At 40.0% G+C, this 20,720-nt stretch overlaps 1 protein-coding gene across 2 annotated transcripts; it reads left to right on the top strand.

Moving 5' to 3' along the window:
- Positions 1–4,063: 4,063 nt before the first annotated feature.
- LOC101475391 (uncharacterized) lies at positions 4,064–20,282 on the top strand. 2 transcript variants are annotated; one of them, XM_014410420.3, is made up of 30 exons: positions 4,064–4,446; positions 5,289–5,368; positions 5,941–6,015; positions 8,261–8,331; positions 8,419–9,533; positions 10,321–10,360; positions 10,443–10,480; positions 10,561–10,691; positions 10,778–10,856; positions 10,992–11,050; positions 11,692–11,742; positions 11,848–11,915; positions 12,034–12,077; positions 12,178–12,217; positions 12,703–12,737; positions 12,859–12,986; positions 13,113–13,227; positions 13,337–13,758; positions 13,846–14,050; positions 15,608–15,764; positions 16,450–16,614; positions 16,757–16,879; positions 17,199–17,244; positions 17,331–17,434; positions 17,532–17,656; positions 17,798–18,169; positions 18,273–18,556; positions 18,811–18,912; positions 19,277–19,423; positions 19,523–20,282. In XM_014410420.3, the coding sequence occupies exons 1-30, from the start codon at positions 4,355–4,357 to the stop codon at positions 19,624–19,626; spliced, it is 4,617 nt and encodes a 1,538-aa protein (XP_014265906.3). In that variant the 5' UTR covers positions 4,064–4,354; the 3' UTR covers positions 19,627–20,282. The 2 variants fall into 2 exon arrangements, with proteins under 2 accessions (XP_014265906.3, XP_014265907.3); XM_014410421.3 differs by having other exon boundaries at positions 4,065–4,446; positions 13,849–14,050.
- The last annotated feature ends 438 nt before the right edge of the window (positions 20,283–20,720 follow it).

Raw genomic sequence — 20,720 nt, forward strand, 5'->3', positions numbered from 1 at the left:
AAAACGTTTTCTTTAATTTTACACAATTACGTCCTAAAATTTAAGCCCAAAGACTCATGCTGACAGGTTTCTTTCATTTACTACAGCAGCATTCTTTTTGTTATATTAAGATATCTGAAGAATTAAATATGTTGTTAAACCCCAACCTGGGTTTTTCCAATCTGCCCCACTTATCAAACTGGGCTGTATAAATTTGACATCCTGCTATAGATCCATATCTATTTGACAGTAGTGTGTTCTTTTACTGACCTCTGTGAATATCTTGAACACTCTCTGCAGATCAAACCAAAAACACTAAGCATGTTCAGGAGAACACAGCTTTTGTTTTTCCTCAGAACTCCTGGCTCTTCAGGTGTCAAATGTGTGCCCTGTGTTAGTGACTCGGTATTAAAATCATGCAATCATACCTACACCTTCTCATGACCACAATGGGAAACTTAATGGTCTTCACAGGTTGACACAAATTATAAAATAGACACATCTGACCTTACATCCAAATAAGGACTAAGTTGCAGGCTGCACACAGTCCTGAAAGCAACACAGGTTTTTCTATACGAAATGAAATATCTTGGGTAATATCCGGTGCACAATAACTGCATGGAAATAAAAGAAAGACATTTTCAGCCACTCCCTTATTCACAAGGGGTCACAACAGCAAGCCATGCCGCATGTTTATTTTGGTGCATTTTACCTGACTACCTGATGTAACCCCAAAGGGCTTTGAGCCTCCAAGGCAATCGCATGGAAATATGTTAAATTTATTAGTGGATGTAGAATGTGAGGGGGAAATGGAAAAGGTTCACTCAGTTGCATAACAGTGTGCTGTGGAACAGAAAGCCAGCAGGACACCAGACTGATAATACCTGCAATGGAAGAGCTCAGCGGGAGGCATCTTAATTCAAATTAGGTCTAAATGTGACCATTAGATATTAAAGCTTTACAAAAAAAAAAAGCCCTTTGTTTTTTTACAGTTAAACATCTTGAGAAATATGCACTAATTTCCTCTTTTGGTGAGGAGCAACATAGATACTGCTCATTTCTATATCTTTAGCACGATACCGCAGCTAGGAAATGATTACCTAGCTAAGCAAAGCCATTAAAAACAGGGGAAGTAGCTAAAGGATACAAAAAAATCGGGCTAGCAACATCTCTAATCATATAGCTACTCTCTTACAAGGTTATCCAACTAGTATCACTGGGCATCTACTTTAATAAATAATACACACATTGTTGCATTCTCAGTTAATTCTTTCCTGATCAAAGTTTTACCGCAATAGTTTTACATCTATCTATCTATCTATCTATCTATCTATCTATCTATCTATCTATCTATCTATCTATCTATCTATCTATCTATCTATCTATCTATCTATCTATCTATCTATCTATCTATCTATCTATCTATCTATCTATCTATCTATCTATCTATCTATCTACAGTCCTCACAACCTACTGAAACACACTACACCTGAGCTCCATGAATATCAAAATCACTCAGCTTTTCATCCCTCTTGCTTGATGTCTTATGTTATTCAGATCAGAAACAGAAGCTCTGACAATGTCAGCATTTTAAAGCTATACCATGAATATTGTGCAGTGCTTTCACCCACATTTTGAGGTTGTAACTGTATTTTGCGGTGCATTTCCTTAATTACAGTTTTTCTCAGTCGCTTTGGTGCTTTTCTCAAATCACTATTAACATTTGCACAGCAGTTAGTGTATTTCTCAAAACATTTGGTGCAAACTGCAAAACCTAGTGGATAACCTGCAAAAGCAGGTCACTTGCTCAAAATCGATAATCCATTCCTCAAAAGCAAGTATTCATGTCAATGAAACTGCCGGTGTCATCAAAGTGAGAAGTCTTGACACCATCTTTATGAACAAGATAGTCAAATGGCTTTGTCATGTTTTCATTATGACAGTTCACAGTATTCTCTCAGTGTTTTCCAATCCAAAAAAGGTCAGAACTCGGTGACGCTACCTAAAAATGCTCAAGACAGCACTATACACTTTTTGTACAGCCATTTACAGGAAAATCTACAGAAAAGTTAGACATTCCTGTAGTTAGGGAAGTAAGTGAGTACAAGACACTGAATATGTATGTTTCACATTTTTACTGTGTGGGCTGTTTGTAATTCTACAACACTGTGCAAAAGAAAAATACTCTACAGTCACCTATTTAGAATAAACATAAGAAACACCCTTTTGGTAGAGCTGTGCACAAATGTGAACAATATAACGGTACATATTGTAACTGAACATACGTAAATCCTGCTGGCACATCCAGACGTTCCTGTCTGTCTGACCACATATTCTCATCTACATCACAATGGATATCATCCCTTGCAATGCAATGAGGAAAGTATCTCCTGGAGTGACGAATCCACCCTCTGCATGACTCTGCTGTGATGTCGTCACATGCTGCATCCACGGCTGCTAGCAGTGCCATTTGCGCATGTGAATGCCGGTCAAAAACCTTCCACCTCCAGACAGAGAAAAACTCCTCTATCGGATTAAGGAATGGGGAGTAGGGAGGGAGATATTCAACCAGCATTCTATCATGTGTCAGACACAGATCCAATGTGGCCAAATACACCGTTATCCTCTATGACAGCACTTTGAATTCTTTCAACTTTATTGCATTGTATGCAATCACCCTTGCACAAATGGCTTCCTCTTGCTGCTGGGTAAAAACAGGCCTTCTTCCACCTCTGCGAGGTTGTTCACAGTGGTTCTTCCAACATTTGGTTGCATCTTCCGACCGCCCTCATCCATTGTGAGGTTGTGATTGACAACCCCCCCCCCCCCCCCCCCCCCCCCACACACACACACACACATCCTTACCCCTCTTCCACCATGCTGACCTCCCATTTCTGTGTCACAGAATTGTAAAAAATGGTACAAACGGAGTTTGCATGTTCTCCCCGTGTTTGCGTGGGTTCTCTCCGGGTAGTCCGGCTTCCTCCCACCGTCCAAAGACATGCACTTAGTGGGGATAGGTTAATTGGTTAATCCAAATTTCCCATAGGTGTGAATGTGCGAGCGAATGTGAGTGCAAATGGTTGTCTGTCCCTGTGTGTTGGCCCTGCGACAGACGGGCGACCTGTCCAGGGTGTACCCCGCCTCTCGCCCCATGACAGCTGGGATAGGCTCCAGCGCCCCCCGCGACCCTGAAAAGGATAAGCGGACGTGAATGGATGGTACAAACTATGTCCTGCTCGGTTCATATTTGCTTGCCAATTGAGGGTTCATGGGATTGATCCATGAGTGACTGTGAACAAGAGGCTTGTCAGTGGTTACAACTAATACTTCACACACCTCCTCATCAGTGAAAGCTGAAGTTCACCTGAGAGAAATTGTTCAATTTCGGGGACATTTCCAGGAAAAAATCATTTAAAAAGGTATAAAATTTGCTTGACAGCATTTCACCAATTTTGTATGTAATGACTCAAGCAATGAAATGAAGACTATTAGTTTTATTGGGAACTAATAGTCTTTCAGCATCCAAAGGTATAGTTCATTTTGACTGACATGACATAAGAAAATGATAATGTTGTCGACCGCAGAGAATTGTATGAAAGCAACTGATACATGTCCAAGAGCATTTGCAATTTGTTCAGGGGAAGGAGAAATTGGTACCATAATGTGCAGAAATGACTAAATGTTATGGAGGTTGCACTAATGGTTTTGAGAATTATTATTCTGATCTGAGAAAAGCACCAAAGGGACTGAGAAAAACTGTAAACACAAGCATAAGAGGCAGAACAGAGAAGGAAATAAGAGAGCGTGCTCATGTGGTGGTGTGTGACAGACAGACTCTGACAGACTGCTCACAGTCCTGAAAAACAGGCACTTACAGAGTAATGGTGCGTGACTTCTTTTTTTTTTCGTAGCAGTCGGGCCACAATGTTAGAGCCCTGCAGTGTTGTCCTGGAAACACTTTCAGTTGTGTCTATTACTGAAAACACAGGTTTATGACACACCCTGAGGCACACCTGTACTGACAAACAAAAAAGAAAAAGAAACACACAAATCTCTTCCTTCCAAAAACCTACAGGGAACTTTAAAGGCAGACGATCGGACTGTGTTATTATTTTTGGGTCTAGTTTTACAATCAGACAGCTTCCTCTTTGGGTGGTGTTGAAATGTTAAACCAAAGGTGCCAGAGCTGAAGAGAATGTATGTGACGTCCACCCGCTCACCTTGACGTCTCATGGGCGTGCCACATGTGTCAGCTATTGATTGTGCATGAGAAAGTGGTGGAGAATTGACAAAGCACACAGCCGAGAGCACTGGCTAGATTTATGACTGTTAATGTTTGTTGTTGAACGTTTTACTTCGCCCATCGGAAGCTATGTTCCACAAAAATGAAGACAGAGTCATGAAGGATCCAAGGATTTCTTCAGGCAGACTTCCTTGCCAGCAAATATCTGCTCCTTTAGTCAGGTAAAGCGAGATGGTGGCGGTGGAGGTGGTGTTGGTGGCGGTGTCTCTCCTTTTCCTTAATGTGGAGGGAAACACATCTTAACTCAGAAACAGCAGCTGGATCGGTTTTCAGTCAGGATTATTAATCCAGATGGTTCATACAGATGCGCTCATATCTATAAATCACTTCCTTATGCGGCATCAAATAACATTAAAGTCATTTTTTAAGTCACAGAATCGAATTATTTACATTTTTTATTTGTTGTTATTTTGTATTTGCAAAGTAGTCACGCATTTTTTAAGGACTGATGTTACTGGTTATATAAGAATATAGGAGAGGATGCACCCTATGTGCCAATAACAATGACGCTTTCCATGGATGTGAAAGAAGACATTTAGTTATACAGTCAGTCCACTTACTCACTGTTATTCTGCTTGTTATTTAAAAAAATAGGAGGCAAAGTTTGGAGAATTGTACATGCAAATTATTTGCTGCCTAATAATAAGAGATTCAAATGAACATGAAAAAATAACTATTGATTCATGGTGTATGTACTCCATACATCATGTGCACTTTGAAGGTAATGAATTTGTTCTATTAGACCGTGCTCACTATCCTGAAATCGTTCAAGTGTTTCATTTGGCATTACTCATCTGTTAACAACCAGAACTGGAGATAAAACCTTTAAGACACATTTTAATTACAGCCTTTCAGCATTTGTTAGCATGGGTGTGATGGTAGGGCTTTTCTAGATTAGTATGACTCAGTCTGACTCTTTCTTCTGTCATATGTCAGAATAAATATAATAAAGCTTTAGCCCCCTGTGTTTATTTACTAAACTTAAACTTCTTCAACTTAACAGGGTGAAGAAGCCAGGCTCGCTTATCAGATGTTTCCACTTGCTGCAGACACACCTGGTGGTCATCGTTGTCCTCTTAGCAGGTATCTGACATCAGCTGTGACACAAAAGAGATGAAAAAACACGAAGACAATTGAGCGGAGGCGGCTGTTTAGTGGACCAACAGCTTTGAACCTCTAATTATAACCTGCAATGCATGGCATGCACACGCACACACATACAGTACGCACACAAATACCTTGAACTCTTTCATAATATACTGTAACCAGTTAGTCTAGTTTTGTTTATTAGTCGTACTGCTATTCTGAGAAAGGCACAAATGGAGAAGACTAAAAAAGACCACACAGAGAACAGGAAGTGAGGGAATGGAAATGCATTTCAATGACTTTGTGCAACTACCACAAAGTGCATTAATTTTTAAAGTGTTCTGTTTTTTTAAAAACAGAGTTTATGTGCTGAAAAAATTCAGAATTCCCATTTTCCAGCGTGTAGGATTTAAAAACCACATTAGGAACTTTGTACACTGAAACTGGATCATGTTAATGTCCATCAACGTGGTGTCTAGTGTTCAATACACACGATTGGCTTTTGGTCCCAAAACTCTCCATGAAGTTGCCAACAGTGGTAACTGAGAACTTTTTTCTTTTCCAATCAGGGCAAGCCTCCTGCAACCAGACCACTACAACTCCTTCCCCTTTTACTGTTTCTACTACAGCTCCACAAATATCAGGTAAATGAACCCTGATAAAATCTGCTCACCCCTTGGCTTTGTAGGAAAAACGTTTGTTTAATCTGTGTTACTGGTTTGTATGTCACTCAGTGATATAAGTGTTTGATCTTCAAGCAAAACTTTAATACTTGGTTGACTTAGTATTTGGTTGAGAAACAAGCACAGAGATAACAAGTTTACTGATAGCTGGTCACAAGGTTTGCACACACCTCAGGAAGGATTTGGGGCGACTCCGTACGATGTGCGGAGGCAGATTGGGTGGATTATTTTATGTGAGGACCCATATGCAGACCACAGTGAGACGAAAATGGGAATTAACTAAAAGTGTGCCATTTATTAAGGCAGATACACCAAACGGGGGGAAAGCAACTAAACAGAGGTATGCCTGAACTGGGGAAACAGAACACAGAAGAGCCACGGGGGTAAAGCAGACGCGACGACAAAGGTCAGGGGAAAACTCACACTGTCAAGAACCTCAGTGTACACTTACGATAAGGACCCTGGAAGCAGATTAATGTGCCGCCACTCAGAACTATGTACAGGTTTATTAATAAACAAAGCAACTTGATGAAAACAAGGGAACCAAAACTACAAACTCAAGCCAGGGAAAAACTGGGAACAGAAAACCCTGGAGCGCCCGTAATCTGGACTGAGGGAAAACTGCAACAGAGAGGAGAAACACAATTACTAGAGTACTGAGGAATGGCACGTAACAGCCAGAAAAAGTTAAACGTCAGGGCTTATGATTAGAGCCGGACCATGAAACTCAGAGGGGGAAGAGTCCATGGAGGGAGTCTGAGGAGGCAGGAACGAGGATGGGAGGTGAACAGGCATGGGGACAGGCAGGTGGCAGGATTCCAGCGCCGAACGTCGTTCCCTAAGTACATAGACACAAGATGAAGATGAATTCCGAAGTTCTCCAGTAAATACAGAACTTACGAAGAGCCTAGTTACCACCGAGGGGTGACTAACGGACTGGCGAGGAGCAGCCATCTGCGCCGGGTGAAGTAGTCCCCCGGCGATTGTCTCAAATGGGATGCAGGTGTGTAGGAGATGGCGCAGCCCGAGGGTGTGGAGCCCATCTATGCCACTCCATGACCTTAATATGCTTCTTTAGCCACACCTTTGTTCCTCTGCAGCATATTTTAAGCCACTGTCATGTTGGAAGTTCCATCCATGACCCGTCTTCAGTATTCTGGCTCAGGGAAGAAGGTTCTCATCCTAGGTTTTATGGTACATGACCCTGTCAATAGCCGCTCAATGCAGCGAAGTCCCCTGTACCTAGCCCAAAGCATGATGTTTCCACCTCCGTGCTTGACTGTGGGGAGATTTTCTTTGGGTCATACTCAGCATTTCTCTTCCCTTTTGGCGTCATCTGACCACAGCACTTTCTCCCAAGGCTTCTCCTCCCCCAGGATGATCATGTAGGTCTACAATCTTGTCCCTGACATCCTTTGACCGTTCTTTGGTTGTGCTCATGATGGCGGAGAGGTTTAAATGAAAGAAACTGATTCTGTGTGCTTTATACACATAATGAATTGAGAGCAGGTGAATCTGCTCTTGATTGATCGATGTATTGAAATCTGTGTGTCACATGGGAACGCAGTCAGTCTGCAGGAGCCGGATTTCTGTTTGGGTAGAAATAATGTTTATTTCTCTAAATGACATACAAATGAATTCATAACTTTTATGTTATTTTTAAATGTATTTATTTATTTGAAAATTAGAGGCTGTTCATTTTTTTGCAAGTGAGCACTTCCACTTCCAGCAGGGGATCAAATAATTATTTCCCCCACTGTAGTTGACTTGTACAGGTAATAGTATTTAAGTAAATTAGGCTAAATAAAAATACAAAAAATTCTCAAAACTGGGGCACATTTTTGAATGGCCTGTTAACATTAACCACCATGAAAGCCATATAATTTGGAATGTAACAGAACAAAAGTGCTCCAAATGGCAAGAACAACACAAACAAGCTAACTATCTAAAACTCCACCCCTGTTAAAATTACCACAGAGCACAATATTTGCCATGGAAATTAAATATAGTTTGACATTTAAAATGAGCAGCCAGCTTCAGTTGCAACACATCAGGTGACTGTGAGTCACTTCATTTTTGGTATTTCTATTTTTGGCTCCCTTTCTCAGCCCTTAGATTGCCTCTTTGTTACAAGCAGCTGGTATGTTGTCCTCCGTTATAGAGTTTAGCAACTTTTGCCAATGATTCTCTTTGCTTTGTAATGCAGTATACTACTTTGTTGACATTACGGTGGATGTCACTGGACAGATCAAGAACGAATCTGAAATCATTGCCTGGGTATGTAACATGTACGACAGCAGGCTTATTAAAACACCAGATGTAATGCTTAAATCCTGTCAGCAAACCATATGCTCTTTTCCTCAGCTCAAGCAGGTTTTCAGCACCAAGCTGGAGAACTGCGTGCCTCCAAACCCTCCAGAAACTACTGCCACACCGACCTCCCCACAAACTACACCTGCAAGTACTGTCAGTGAGACAACACAAGTGGCCTCATCAACACTGAACACTTACAACAGCACAACAACTGCAGTAACCACATTACAGAGCAATAGTACAGGTGCAACATCCACGGCCTTAGAAGGCAACAGCACTACAGCAGCAACACCCACGGGAGGCAACAACTTCACAACCACTGCAACAACATTACAAGGCAACGGGACGACTACAACAGCAACACCAACAGGAGGCAACTTCACAACCACTGCAACAACATTACAAGGCAACGGGACAACTACAACAGCAACACCAACAAGAGGCAACTTCACAACCACTGCAACAACATTACAAGGCAACGGGACAACTACAACAGCAATACCAACAGGAGGCAACTTCACAACCACTGCAACAACATTACAAGGCAACGGGACAACTACAACAGCAACACCAACAGGAGGCAACTTCACAACCACTGCAACAACATTACAAGGCAACGGGACAACTACAACAGCAACACCAACAGGAGGCAACTTCACAACCACTGCAACAACATTACAAGGCAACGGGACAACTACAACAGCAATACCAACAGGAGGCAACTTCACAACCACTGCAACAACATTACAAGGCAACGGGACAACTACAACAGCAACACCAACAGGAGGCAACTTCACAACCACTGCAACAACATTACAAGGCAACGGGACAACTACAACAGCAACACCAACAGGAGGCAACTTCACAACCACTGCAACAACAATTCAAGGCAACGGGACGACTACAACAGCAACACCAACAGGAAGCAACTTCACAACCACTGCAACAACATTACAAGGCAACGGGACAACTACAACAGCAACACCAACAGGAGGCAACTTCACAACCACTGCAACAACATTACAAGGCAACGGGACAACTACAACAGCAACACCAACAGGAGGCAACTTCACAACCACTGCAACACCATTAGCAAGAAAAAGAAAACGGAAAAGAAGCTTGATACGTGTAGCTCGGGACGTTAGTGGCAATGGGACACAAAGCAGGTATGAGTGCAACTATTTCTATCAAATAAATGAACAGATGGAAAATGAGATTATGAATTTTCATGGAGCACTTTCTGTAATATATTGTGGCAACTGTGTTGTCGAACCCACACTGTGAAGATTTGTTACGTTTATCATTTAAGGTGAGATTACATTCAGAGTTATTGTAGTTTTGTATTTTTAAAATGTGGTTTTTTTGTTATTTCATTTTCGACTTTTTGTTTTAAATCAGTTTAGTTTCACTTAGTTTCTTTGTTTTTTCATTTCAGTTTAGTTTTTGTAAAAATATTTTGTTTTAGTTTAGTTTTTATTAATTTCATTCTTAGTTTAACATTTTTACCAAACTAAAAAAAAGCTCAAACTAAGAATTTTTTTTTTATTTTAGTTCGATTTCCAAGTTAACAAAATCTTTTCAGCTAGTTTTTCATTTTTTCACATTTTTTACTTTTATTCTAGTCATGTTATAGTTTATTATTGTTAACAAAAAGTTTTTTTTCACATCTGCTTTTACTTTAGTTTTAGTTTAGTTTTAACTTTGATTATTTCCTTTGCTGACAGCAGCCAAAAGTTGCAGCTAATGAGATGCCGGCACACTGAATTTCCAATATTTCCCCCCTCTTGAATCCCCTTGAATAAGCATTAAGCAAAATAAGCAACGCTTGTTTGACTTTTTCATAAAGCTGGAGATCATATGAGCAGTTGCACAATCAGTCCTAATTCCACTGAGATGACGAATCATATCAGTTAGTCCTGACACCCATTAACCTTATCTCCATTTACTTTTCAGTTCGAACACTAATGTCATAAATACAACGGGCCTATTTCAAGTGAGTGAGCACATAATTGTGTCTGTAGGTTTCTGTAAATGAAAAAGATCACTTGAATTTAGCCTGATTTGTGTTTTACCAGGGAATGGAAGTGTCATGCGTGACAAAAACTGAAATAAGGTAAGTGAAGTAAAGACATTCAAGTCATTGAAATAAGCTTATCTCATGATCCCTACATTAACACTGATCTTATGCTGCAGAAACACCACGTGCTCTGTGACACTGAAGCTGAGTCAGGCGGTGTCTTCATGTTGTATCCTCCGCACTCTCTGCGCAGCCACTAACACTTCATCTGATTTTTACGTGCTGGGGAAAAAGGCAGATAGAGTGGGTGAGTGATGCATAGTTACCTACCTGATACGTTTGCAGGATGTTATAAAAGTAACAATGTAATAAATCCTCTGTGTCGCTTAACAGGTCAGCTTCAAAATGTGTGCAATAACAGCAGCACAGTAGAAAACAGCTGCATTTACACTGGTCAAGACAACGCAGCATGGTAAGATCCTCAGTACGGGCAGTCTGTGCTTTCCCAAGTGCTAAATGTTAACTGATTAATCAAAGATAAATTATACTTTTTAAATTCATACTTTAGTTTTGTGAAATTCCATGTTTGTTTGTTTGTTTTTTACAGTAATGAGTCTGCAGCTGCATATGTGGTTCCACCAAGTAATTCAACTAACTGCAGTGCAGGTGAGCTCCAAACTATTCAATGTAAGCATAGTTAAGCTCAGTTTAAATGGACCAACCATGAAAACAAACAAACAACATCATTGCATCAATACATGAATTAGACTGTTACTGCTACTGAAACCTGATGAAGCAACACACTTGTGTTAAAAGACACCAGGAAGTACTTCAGGGCATGTCAGGAAACACACATTTCAAAAGAATAATATTAATTAAGTCTCAGTTACAGTTAACATTATACCTGGATACCAAATCGTGTGGACACGCTACAGAGCATTTGCGGATTATATAGGATTAATTGTTCTGTGAGTGTTTTAGCAGATGCCTAAAAATAGAAAATGGTTAAAAACCCTGTTCTGTACAAAGCATCTGGTTAATTTAGCTTATCATAATAACTGGAAACATAAGGAAACTCATTAAGCTTTTGATTGCATGCCAGGTTAGCCAGCAGCTCGGGGTTGCTTCATACTTGCAACACAGACAATTAAAAACTGAACAAATAAGATTGTAAAAAAGCAAAATGCACAAGATTCTTCTAAATATTTTTTCTAAATGTATTTTTCCCTTAAAGTGTAAAAGTAGAGTCTTGAAGGTGCCTTGATTCGATCCACACTGTAAACCATCATGCTTTGACTTTGTTTCAGGCAACATCACCACAAGCAAGTGCAACTGCTCTGACTACTGCAGTGGATCAGGTTAGTGTCACCTATCAAAACCATTTGCATTATGATGTAAATCACACAGTCTGAAAGCTTGGTGACTTGATTATCTTTCCTTTTTTTTGTTTCTTTGTTTTTTAGATGCATACTACACTTTTAATATTTCCATACAAGATCCCAATATAAACTATTTAAATGTCACCAACCTGGTAATCTTCCATTCACACAGAACACAAATACATATAAATAAACAAATCATTAATGTAAAAATCATATGAATAAATTCTTGGAGCATCAATGAATCATTAATATCTTCAACTGTAACAGATTTCTCAGCTGCGACAGCTTCCACCTTGCTCTCCAAGTGTAGAGTAAGTTTTGTTTTTTGTCACCAGTTTTTAAATAAATAAATACCTTTTTATCACATGTAAAATACAAAAATAATAACAATCTTGTAATATTCCCTTGCAGAGGTCTATGTCCAGTGTCCATTAATGCATCTGAGTACAAGGTATTCAACCACCAAATTATGATATTATTGCCTTCATGTTTTTCTATCTCTGTTATGATGATTTAGGGCCAAAGCAAGTTTTCAAAATGTAAGTAAGGCATTTAGGTTGCATTAGGGAAAAAGATAACCTTAAAAAAATCAATTAAACTGAATTGAATTTCTTTATTTGACTTAAAGGAGATTCAATCTATTCATCTAGATTAACATCTTTTGAGTTGTTCATTTTTGAAGATATCAGCTGTAGAGATGTCATTTTGTCAGTAATGTCTTTTTGAACATTACTGACTTTTACCCCAAAAATACTCCAGTTTCACATGACAAGAAACTCACCATGTAATGGAATCTCACAGGAAAAATATAGTTTATGTCCAAAGGAATTTGCATTTCATGTGTTATTATTATATTAACACGTTAAAAATGTTTTAGTAGTTTCCTTTATTACGTTCATTTAAAGTTATTTTTCTAAAACTGACATTTCTACACAGGACGCAAACGTGGCATGTGCAAGCACGTCAACAAAGTGAGTCCAGCTATGTTAGAACATTTGTCTAAAACTCACATTAAATCTCACTGATGCATCTGTTGCATTTGAACACTAGGCTAAAATTGTTGTTGTTGTCTTTTTGTTTTTTCCGTTATAGCCTTCAAAGCTGTAGCGTGATTCTGGCCTTTGCCCGTGAGGTCCCCGTCTGTGATGTAGCAAATGCTGTGGTGTATCTGCTTCAGTCTAAGGAACAAATCAGTTTCAGCGGGCATGTGATCCGAGCGGGTGTGTATACTAACCAAAATAAAACAAGATGAGGACTGAAATATCAGCTCAAGCAGTCAAAAAATAAGTGACGACTTGTGCAAAGCTTGTGCAAAGCTTCTCATTGGTGCTTTTGTGTTTCCACAGCAATTTGTGGAAATTTACAAGCCAATGTCAGCCTGCAGTCTGAGTTCACATGGGTCAGCACGGACATAAAGCCTGCAGATTTCTGTGCTGCAGCAAAGTCTAGCAGCCTCACTTGGTTTGTATGACCTTAATATCCTGCACACTAACCACATTTATACAAAATGTGCTGCAACAGATCAAAAGGATCCAAAGTAAAATGTTACTTCTTTATTTCTTTTTAATAGTCAAAAACAAAACAATGTGGTTATGCAGCTGCAGGACAGTTGTGATCTTCAAAACGTGTCTACCACCACAACCAGCCCAAATGTGACAACCGTGCAACCAAACAGCACTGCCACCAGCACCACCAACAACAGCACTGCCACTACCACCAGCTCTGCTAATAGCACTACAATTGCTGTAAATGCAACTTCAATGCCGCTGAATACAACACAAGGAGTGAATCTAACCACCACCACCAGTGCTGCTAATGTCTCAGTGCCAGCAACAGTCAACACTACTACAACTACACCTATCACTACCGCTAATAACTCAAGTACGGGTAACACAACTACAACCAAGTCTCCTACACTCACCGTTACTACAGCCACCACAAATCCGAACACTTCTGTGACGACAACTGGAAGTACAACAACAAATTCGTCAGGTTTGTGATCACTTCAGTTGCGTGCACAACTCTGTGGCAATGCTTTCCTTATCATAGCGTCACTGTCTCGTCAAATTGTGTTGACAGCAGCTGAGGCCCAAGCCAACGCACTGCTTGACGAGACGAAAGACGTGTCCAAACTGAACTCCAGCCAGGTGAATAAGCTGGTGTCTAACCTGGAGGCTCTGTTATCAGGCCCAAATGTCAGCATAGGGCTGGGGAACACATCAGTCAACATTGTCAGCAATCTCCTGGGTGCTTCTCCATCTGTGCTGTCACAGTCCTCCAACAGGTTACAGATTTATTTATTTATTTATTTATTTATTGTGGTCTTTTTACATTAATATTTCATGGGGTGGACAATGCATTTGACCCATACTGTTTTTATTTTTATTTTACTCACAACAATAACCAGATATGGGCTCTAAAGAACACCAACAAAACCCCAGTTTTCCTCTTCCATCCATAGGAGGACAAAACACCTCAATTCCAACTCTTATTTTCATCTTTTTTTAACCAGTAGGGGAGACCGGGGATAGTTGTAACATTTTTGACATTTCTGTCTGTAAATTGAAGCTCTTTTAAGGTAGTGGATTCAAAATGTAATGCAAAGTATTTACATGTCTCTGCTATTAAATAGTGCAGTTATTTTCTCTGCAGCACAATTACCCATTGCATGGTATGGTCTCAAACACGAAGAGTGAAATGTTACAATTAACCCCATAGTCTGGGTTAGTTGTAACATATCCTGGGGTGAAATGTAACACAATGAAATAAGGGTACTAACAAAACATTAACATGTAATCTTTGTTTATTCAACACATGAATGCACTTACATCCATTTATGTAGCTCTGTGTGTGTGTGACAGAATGCAGAAATCTAGCTTTTGAACATATTCCAACCCCCCAAAAAAGACAAATTATGGAAATTTCTGAAACTGAATATTTCATTAATTTTGGTTGGTCTTCCTTGAGTTTGGCCTCATTGGCTCAGTGGGCATTATAACCTACAACTCTTGCACCAATTTTGAACATAACAATGAAGCTGAAAAAATGTAGTTGTTCACCAGCATCGCAATTCCATTACTTTTTATCATGGCTTACCTTGGTGTGGTTTGCAGAGTGCTTCAGAAAGATGAGGAAATCTGTTTCTTGCACCCATTTCCACTACCAGTACTTCCTACTGGTCCATCTCTGACACAGTGGTCTGCATAATGTATGTGTGGGAACACAAACAGTGGAGGAATTGTGTTGCCAATGGCATTAACTGCATATACAAATGCGACCAGTGAACATCTCTCTGCTGATGTCGTTGTCCCAACTTGTTTAATATAAGTTAAAGTAATAGTGTGGTAAGTTGTAACATCTGCATTATTGTTACAACTAACCCAGACTGTTGCTGTTACAACTGACCCAGACTCCTATAGCCATGAACTCGCTAACATTACAGGCAACGGCTAAAACATTAGCACTAAAGACCTACACAGAATATATCCCCATAGACATACAAATAACATAATTTAAGTTTGATGAGTTTAACTGCAAAGCAGATAATGCTATTACAAATTGAAATAAAGTAGAAAAACTTACTTTTTGGCATACAAATGACTTTTTTTCATGTTAAATTGTCTGTGTTTGACAAAATGTGCTGATTTTTCACATGTGATAGCAGAACTGAATTGGGCATGCACAGGATGAGTCACATCATTTGAAACTTAGCCCTGATTGGAGAAATTGGAAGTGTTACAACTGACCCACGTTACAACTATCCCCGGTCTCCCCTAATATTGCTTCTTGTTGTAATTAAAGAAATGACACGTACTATTATTTATTCATTTATTCTCACCAGGATAATAGGGATCGTTGATACAGTGGGGCTCAAGCTGGTTGTTGGAGGGACGGCTCAGACCATTTTGTCCCCGGCTGTTGCTCTGTCAGTGAAACCAGCAGATGGCGCCAACTTTCAGAAAACAACTTTTTCCATCTCAAGCCCCACCAATGTGGAGGTAGGGAAGAATAACTTTCACTTTTGTACAAGTGCTTTGTGTCTCATATAACACAGCATTTCCAGCTTTGTCTAGAGAAGCCTGTAGAAGATATTTAGTGCCTTTTTACTGTCGATTTAATTTTTTATGATTATTTTAACAGGGAGGTTGGAGTAATTGTTTTAGGTTGTAATTGGCATATTTAAAAGAAGAAGAAGAATATACTAACTCAGATTTTGTGTATTTTGTGTATTTGCATGTGTAGTTCAGATTAAACTAAATTTAAAACTACATTTATTTATTTCAGCTTTTCAGAGTAAAGTGGTTCAGTCAAAAACAGGATCAATTCATAAAATACAACAAATTGGTTTAATCATGTGACTTGTTTTTGCTTTTAAAAACACAACCAGGTGATCTAGGTCAGAAATTCTGACGGTTTCTTTTCCTCACAATGACATGACATGATTTGTCAGTAAATCCCTGGATTACACTTGGGAATGTGGGTGTAATACTAAATGTTTTGACGAATAAGCAGCCATTTTGCCACTATTTGGAAGAACAAAGCTGCTCCTCCAAATAGTGATCTCTAGTAGAGAGACGCCAGTTGCCCCAAATAGAAAACAGGGTAAAAAAAAAACAAACAAACAAAAAAAAACAACTCTCGGATGATCGAGTCTGTTAAGCTTGAGGCCCATATGTGTTACAGGTCCGTGGGAATCCCAGACTGAGAAGGAGCGTGACAACAAACTCCTCGATCCCTCAGGGCTCCGTCACGCTGCCTGCCTCTCTCACTCAGAATCTCACATCTCAGGAACAGCAGCAGGTCTCCAGAGTTCAGTTCAATTTCTACCAGAAGAGCACCGTATTCCAGGTCTGACAGTTCAACCAGCAGTCCCCTTCTTATTCACCACTAACAAAAACGCCAACTTACATTATTTTTAATGTAGTGTTTTAAATCTGATACTTACACACTCTTTACAAACTTGTTTTGTTGTCTCTAAATGGCTACACAGGACAAATCCCTGGGAGTACGCAGGCTTAACAGCGGGATCCTAGGAGCAAGTGTCGCCAACCTGTCAATCACAGGACTCCGAGACAATGTTATAATCACCCTAAAAAACCAAGAGCCTATTCCGGTAAGCCTGGTTTCACCAACTGTCATTTAAAGGCAAATTAAAAGGAAATGGTTGTGTCCTCATAGAGAAATTTACTTCTGGAGGAAGCATTGCCTAAGGGCTTCGGCTACAGGTATAACCAGACAAACCAAGCCAGTTTGTAGCAGCGCACACATGCCGGAGCTATACGACCGAGCTACACATGTGTGTGTGGTTAAATGTAGCAGCAATAGGCCACAAACATGCTGTAAAAGCAACACATCCTTAACAGAGAGAGAGAGATAGAGAGAAAACTATCATGTGCAATTAAAGATGATAAACTCTTTTTCTCAAATTACAGGCAAATTTTGTGGCAACGTGTGTTTTCTGGGACTTTGCATTAAATGGTAAGTTGTCCAGCCATGAGTTAAGAGCTTCAGTGAACACAAACAGACGTGTAAAAACACGAGTCGTGTTTGTTTTCTGCCCACAGATGGATCGGGTGGCTGGAGCTCAAATGGCTGTTCTGTCCAAAATAGCACGGACAGTGAGACAATTTGTGGCTGCAACCATTTAACCAGTTTTGCCATCCTGCTGGTAAGATCACCAAAATACATTTTGTCATGTATGTTGTCATGTTTGGTTATTATTCATTAGAATAATAACACTTTTGGGGGGCATCTCCTTCATAAAGGACCTCTCCAGGCAGCCTATAACCAGTCGTGTCCAGAGCACCATCCTTACCTTTATCACATACATTGGCTGTGGAATCTCTGCTATCTTCCTGGCTGTCACCATCCTCACCTACTTGGCCTTTGGGTACGTATAGAAATCCAGAAAATAGATGATCTAGATCTGTTATTCATTACTTATTGCTAAAGCTCTATGAATTATTATTTTTTTTTTTTTTGCTCGCTGAGGTATTTTTTACATGTTGTCTTCATAATTTCGCCTAAACAGCAAGTTGCGCAAAGACATCCCATCCAAAATCCTGATCCAGCTGTGCTTTGCGCTGCTCCTGCTGAATCTGGTCTTCCTGGTGGACGCCTGGCTGGCGCTCTACCCAGACGCCGTGGGCCTTTGCATTTCCACTGCCTGGTTCCTTCACTACTTCTTGTTAGCTGCCTTCACATGGATGGGTCTCGAGGCCGTCCACATGTACGTGGCACTTGTGAAAGTCTTCAACGTCAATGTATCGCACTACATGCTGAAGTTCTCGCTGGCTGGATGGGGTATCCCGATGATCGTGGTCATTATTGTCATTGCAATTGACAAAAACAACTACGGTCTCGTTTCCTATGGAAGGTTTAGTGATGGCACTACTGATGAGTTGTGAGTACTTTATTTGTAATCTCATTATTGCACATTATCCTACATAAAATCCATGATATAAAACCTCAGAACAACCTTTAATTCTCCTCCGACTCTCCCACAGCTGCTGGCTGAAAAATGACATCGCCTTCTACGTGGCAGTGGTGGCCTATTTCTGCGTCATTTTTATATTTAACTTCATCATGTTTATTGTAGTTATGGTCCAGCTGTGCCGGATAAAAAAACAAAACCCTCAAAATCTCCAGCACCGCAGCACACTGCAGGATGTGCGCAGTGTGTTGGGGATAACCATCCTGCTAGGCCTCACGTGGGGCTTTGCCTTTTTTGCCTGGGGGCCCGTTAACCTGGCGTTCATGTACCTCTTTGCCATCTGTAACTCCCTGCAAGGTGAGCTGACATTTTCTGAGCTGGTTTGTGAAATAATGGTGATTTCACTCAAATCTGGTCAGTTTACATAGTAATTCTGCTGTTTTCCTTTCTTTTGTCCTCAATTTTAACCAGTTTTTATTGACGTCATCCTCTTCTCTTATTTTAACAACAAAAATACAATCGCATCTTTTTCTCTAATTGGTTTTTAAATGCTCCTCTAAGTAACTACTGCACTGTGAAACGTGGCATTAACAAACACGCTTGTTTTGTAGGTTTCTTTATATTCGTGTTCCACTGTGCAGTGAAGGAAACCGTGAGGAGGCAGTGGAGGATCTATCTGTGCTGCGGCAAAATGAGACTATCTGAGAACTCAGGTTAGCGGTGTTCGTTTTATACTGTGTGCCTCAAACTGGTGAAGGTTACTCCTTTATTTGGTTTCATTTAAGAAATAAGTTTATCGACTGTGGGATTGCGTGGGTTCTATCCGAGTACACGTAGACATGCAGTTAGTGGGGTTAGCTGAATTGGTAATTCTAACTTGTCCATAGGTGAATGTGAGTTCAAATGGTTGCCTGTCTCTATGTGTTAGTCATGCAACAGACTGGTGACCTGTCCGTACCCTGCCTCCTGCCCTAAGACAGCTGGGATAGGCTCCAGCGGAAGAGAATGGATGGACTGTGCGATAATTGCAATTCACAATCACGTTTACCTTCATCATGTGGGTCTTTTTTTTAACAGAATGGAGTCGCACTGCAACACAGAAGACGGCAAAGAAGTCATCGCTGACCAACAACACATCTCTTCATTCCAGTACCTCACGTGGCAATAACTCTTCCAGCTCCTCTTTCCTCAACAGTGACATTTCAGAACAGAGTGATGGGATCGGTACGAACTGACATTTTTGCGTTTCTTCTGTCATTGCTGCAACTCTTAGAATATATCAATTTCCCTTTTTGAAATAATGACAGTAGCACTGTTTTACAGGTAGCCCATATGCAGACAGAGTAATCACAGCAGATGAAGACTCAAATATGGATGTGGTCCTCAACGAGATCAACATGCGGCACAGACACTCACAAACTTCTTGATAGTGGAGGGACAAAGCCGCCTCTCTCAGCGCTCTTTTATTTATATATATATATATATATATATTTGTACAATATAATGTAACTGAACAGAGTAATTTATGTACAAGCTATCTGCAGGCCATATGTATTAGCTAAATGACTTTATAAACGAAACTTACTGTTTTAACATCTTATTTCCCCTATTGTATTCTTACAGATATTCTGAACACTAAAGTATTATATATTATTAATATTCAAAGTAAATTAATTTCACTAATGTAACCCACTAAATCTTTCACACAGACCTACATTTCTAATAAAAAAAATTAAGTTAATAACAAAGATTTCACTTTTAAAACAGTGTTGAAATGTATGCATGCTTACATAATTGCTCTAATGGTCTAACAAACAAATTTAAAAGCACCTAAAGTAAAGTAAGATGTTTTGATGTGTCACAGCAGGGGAAGCATAGCTGTATTAATCATGCTGCATTTCCAGTTAGTGTCCAAGAGAGCCGTGACAATGTAAACAGCATGCACTTAAGCAGGATGTCTGGAAAAGCCATTGGAGCGTTTACCCTTGATACAAGACTTTCGATTCCTCCACTGATCGGACATTTGGTGGCACACATACTGTCTTTTACATTCAAGTGAAATTAAAGTTTTCACTGGTCTCTATTGCAGTGCTGTAAAAAGTCCAACCTTACTGCTTCCAAAGAAACTAATAGGGCAAATATCAGCCAAATGCACTTGATTAACTGGTCATCAGAAAGTTTGAGCACCTCCATTAAAGCAGAAGCTAGGTCTCTTTGCTGGTGGGGCAAAAACACTCGACTCTACAGGCGTTGGTATGTTCAGGTAATGACAGTACAGTCATACTGGTTCAGACTTTTTTCTGACTTGTTTGGAAGAGTTCCTGAGAGGAAGTGTGATCTCTAGAAAAAGAATACAGCAACACAGCTTAGGTTTGCAAAGTTGCATCTGGGGGAAAAAAACAACAAAAAAAACCCCCCACAAGATATGTCCTTTGGTGCTAATACGCCGTGTTTGGTTTTCACCAGAGATGGCACCGTGTGTTATGGCCAAATACCTCATACCATTGTCAAGTACGGTGGT

This window comes from Maylandia zebra, linkage group LG10 (assembly GCF_041146795.1).
Source record: "Maylandia zebra isolate NMK-2024a linkage group LG10, Mzebra_GT3a, whole genome shotgun sequence".
Lineage (NCBI taxonomy): Eukaryota > Metazoa > Chordata > Actinopteri > Cichliformes > Cichlidae > Maylandia > Maylandia zebra.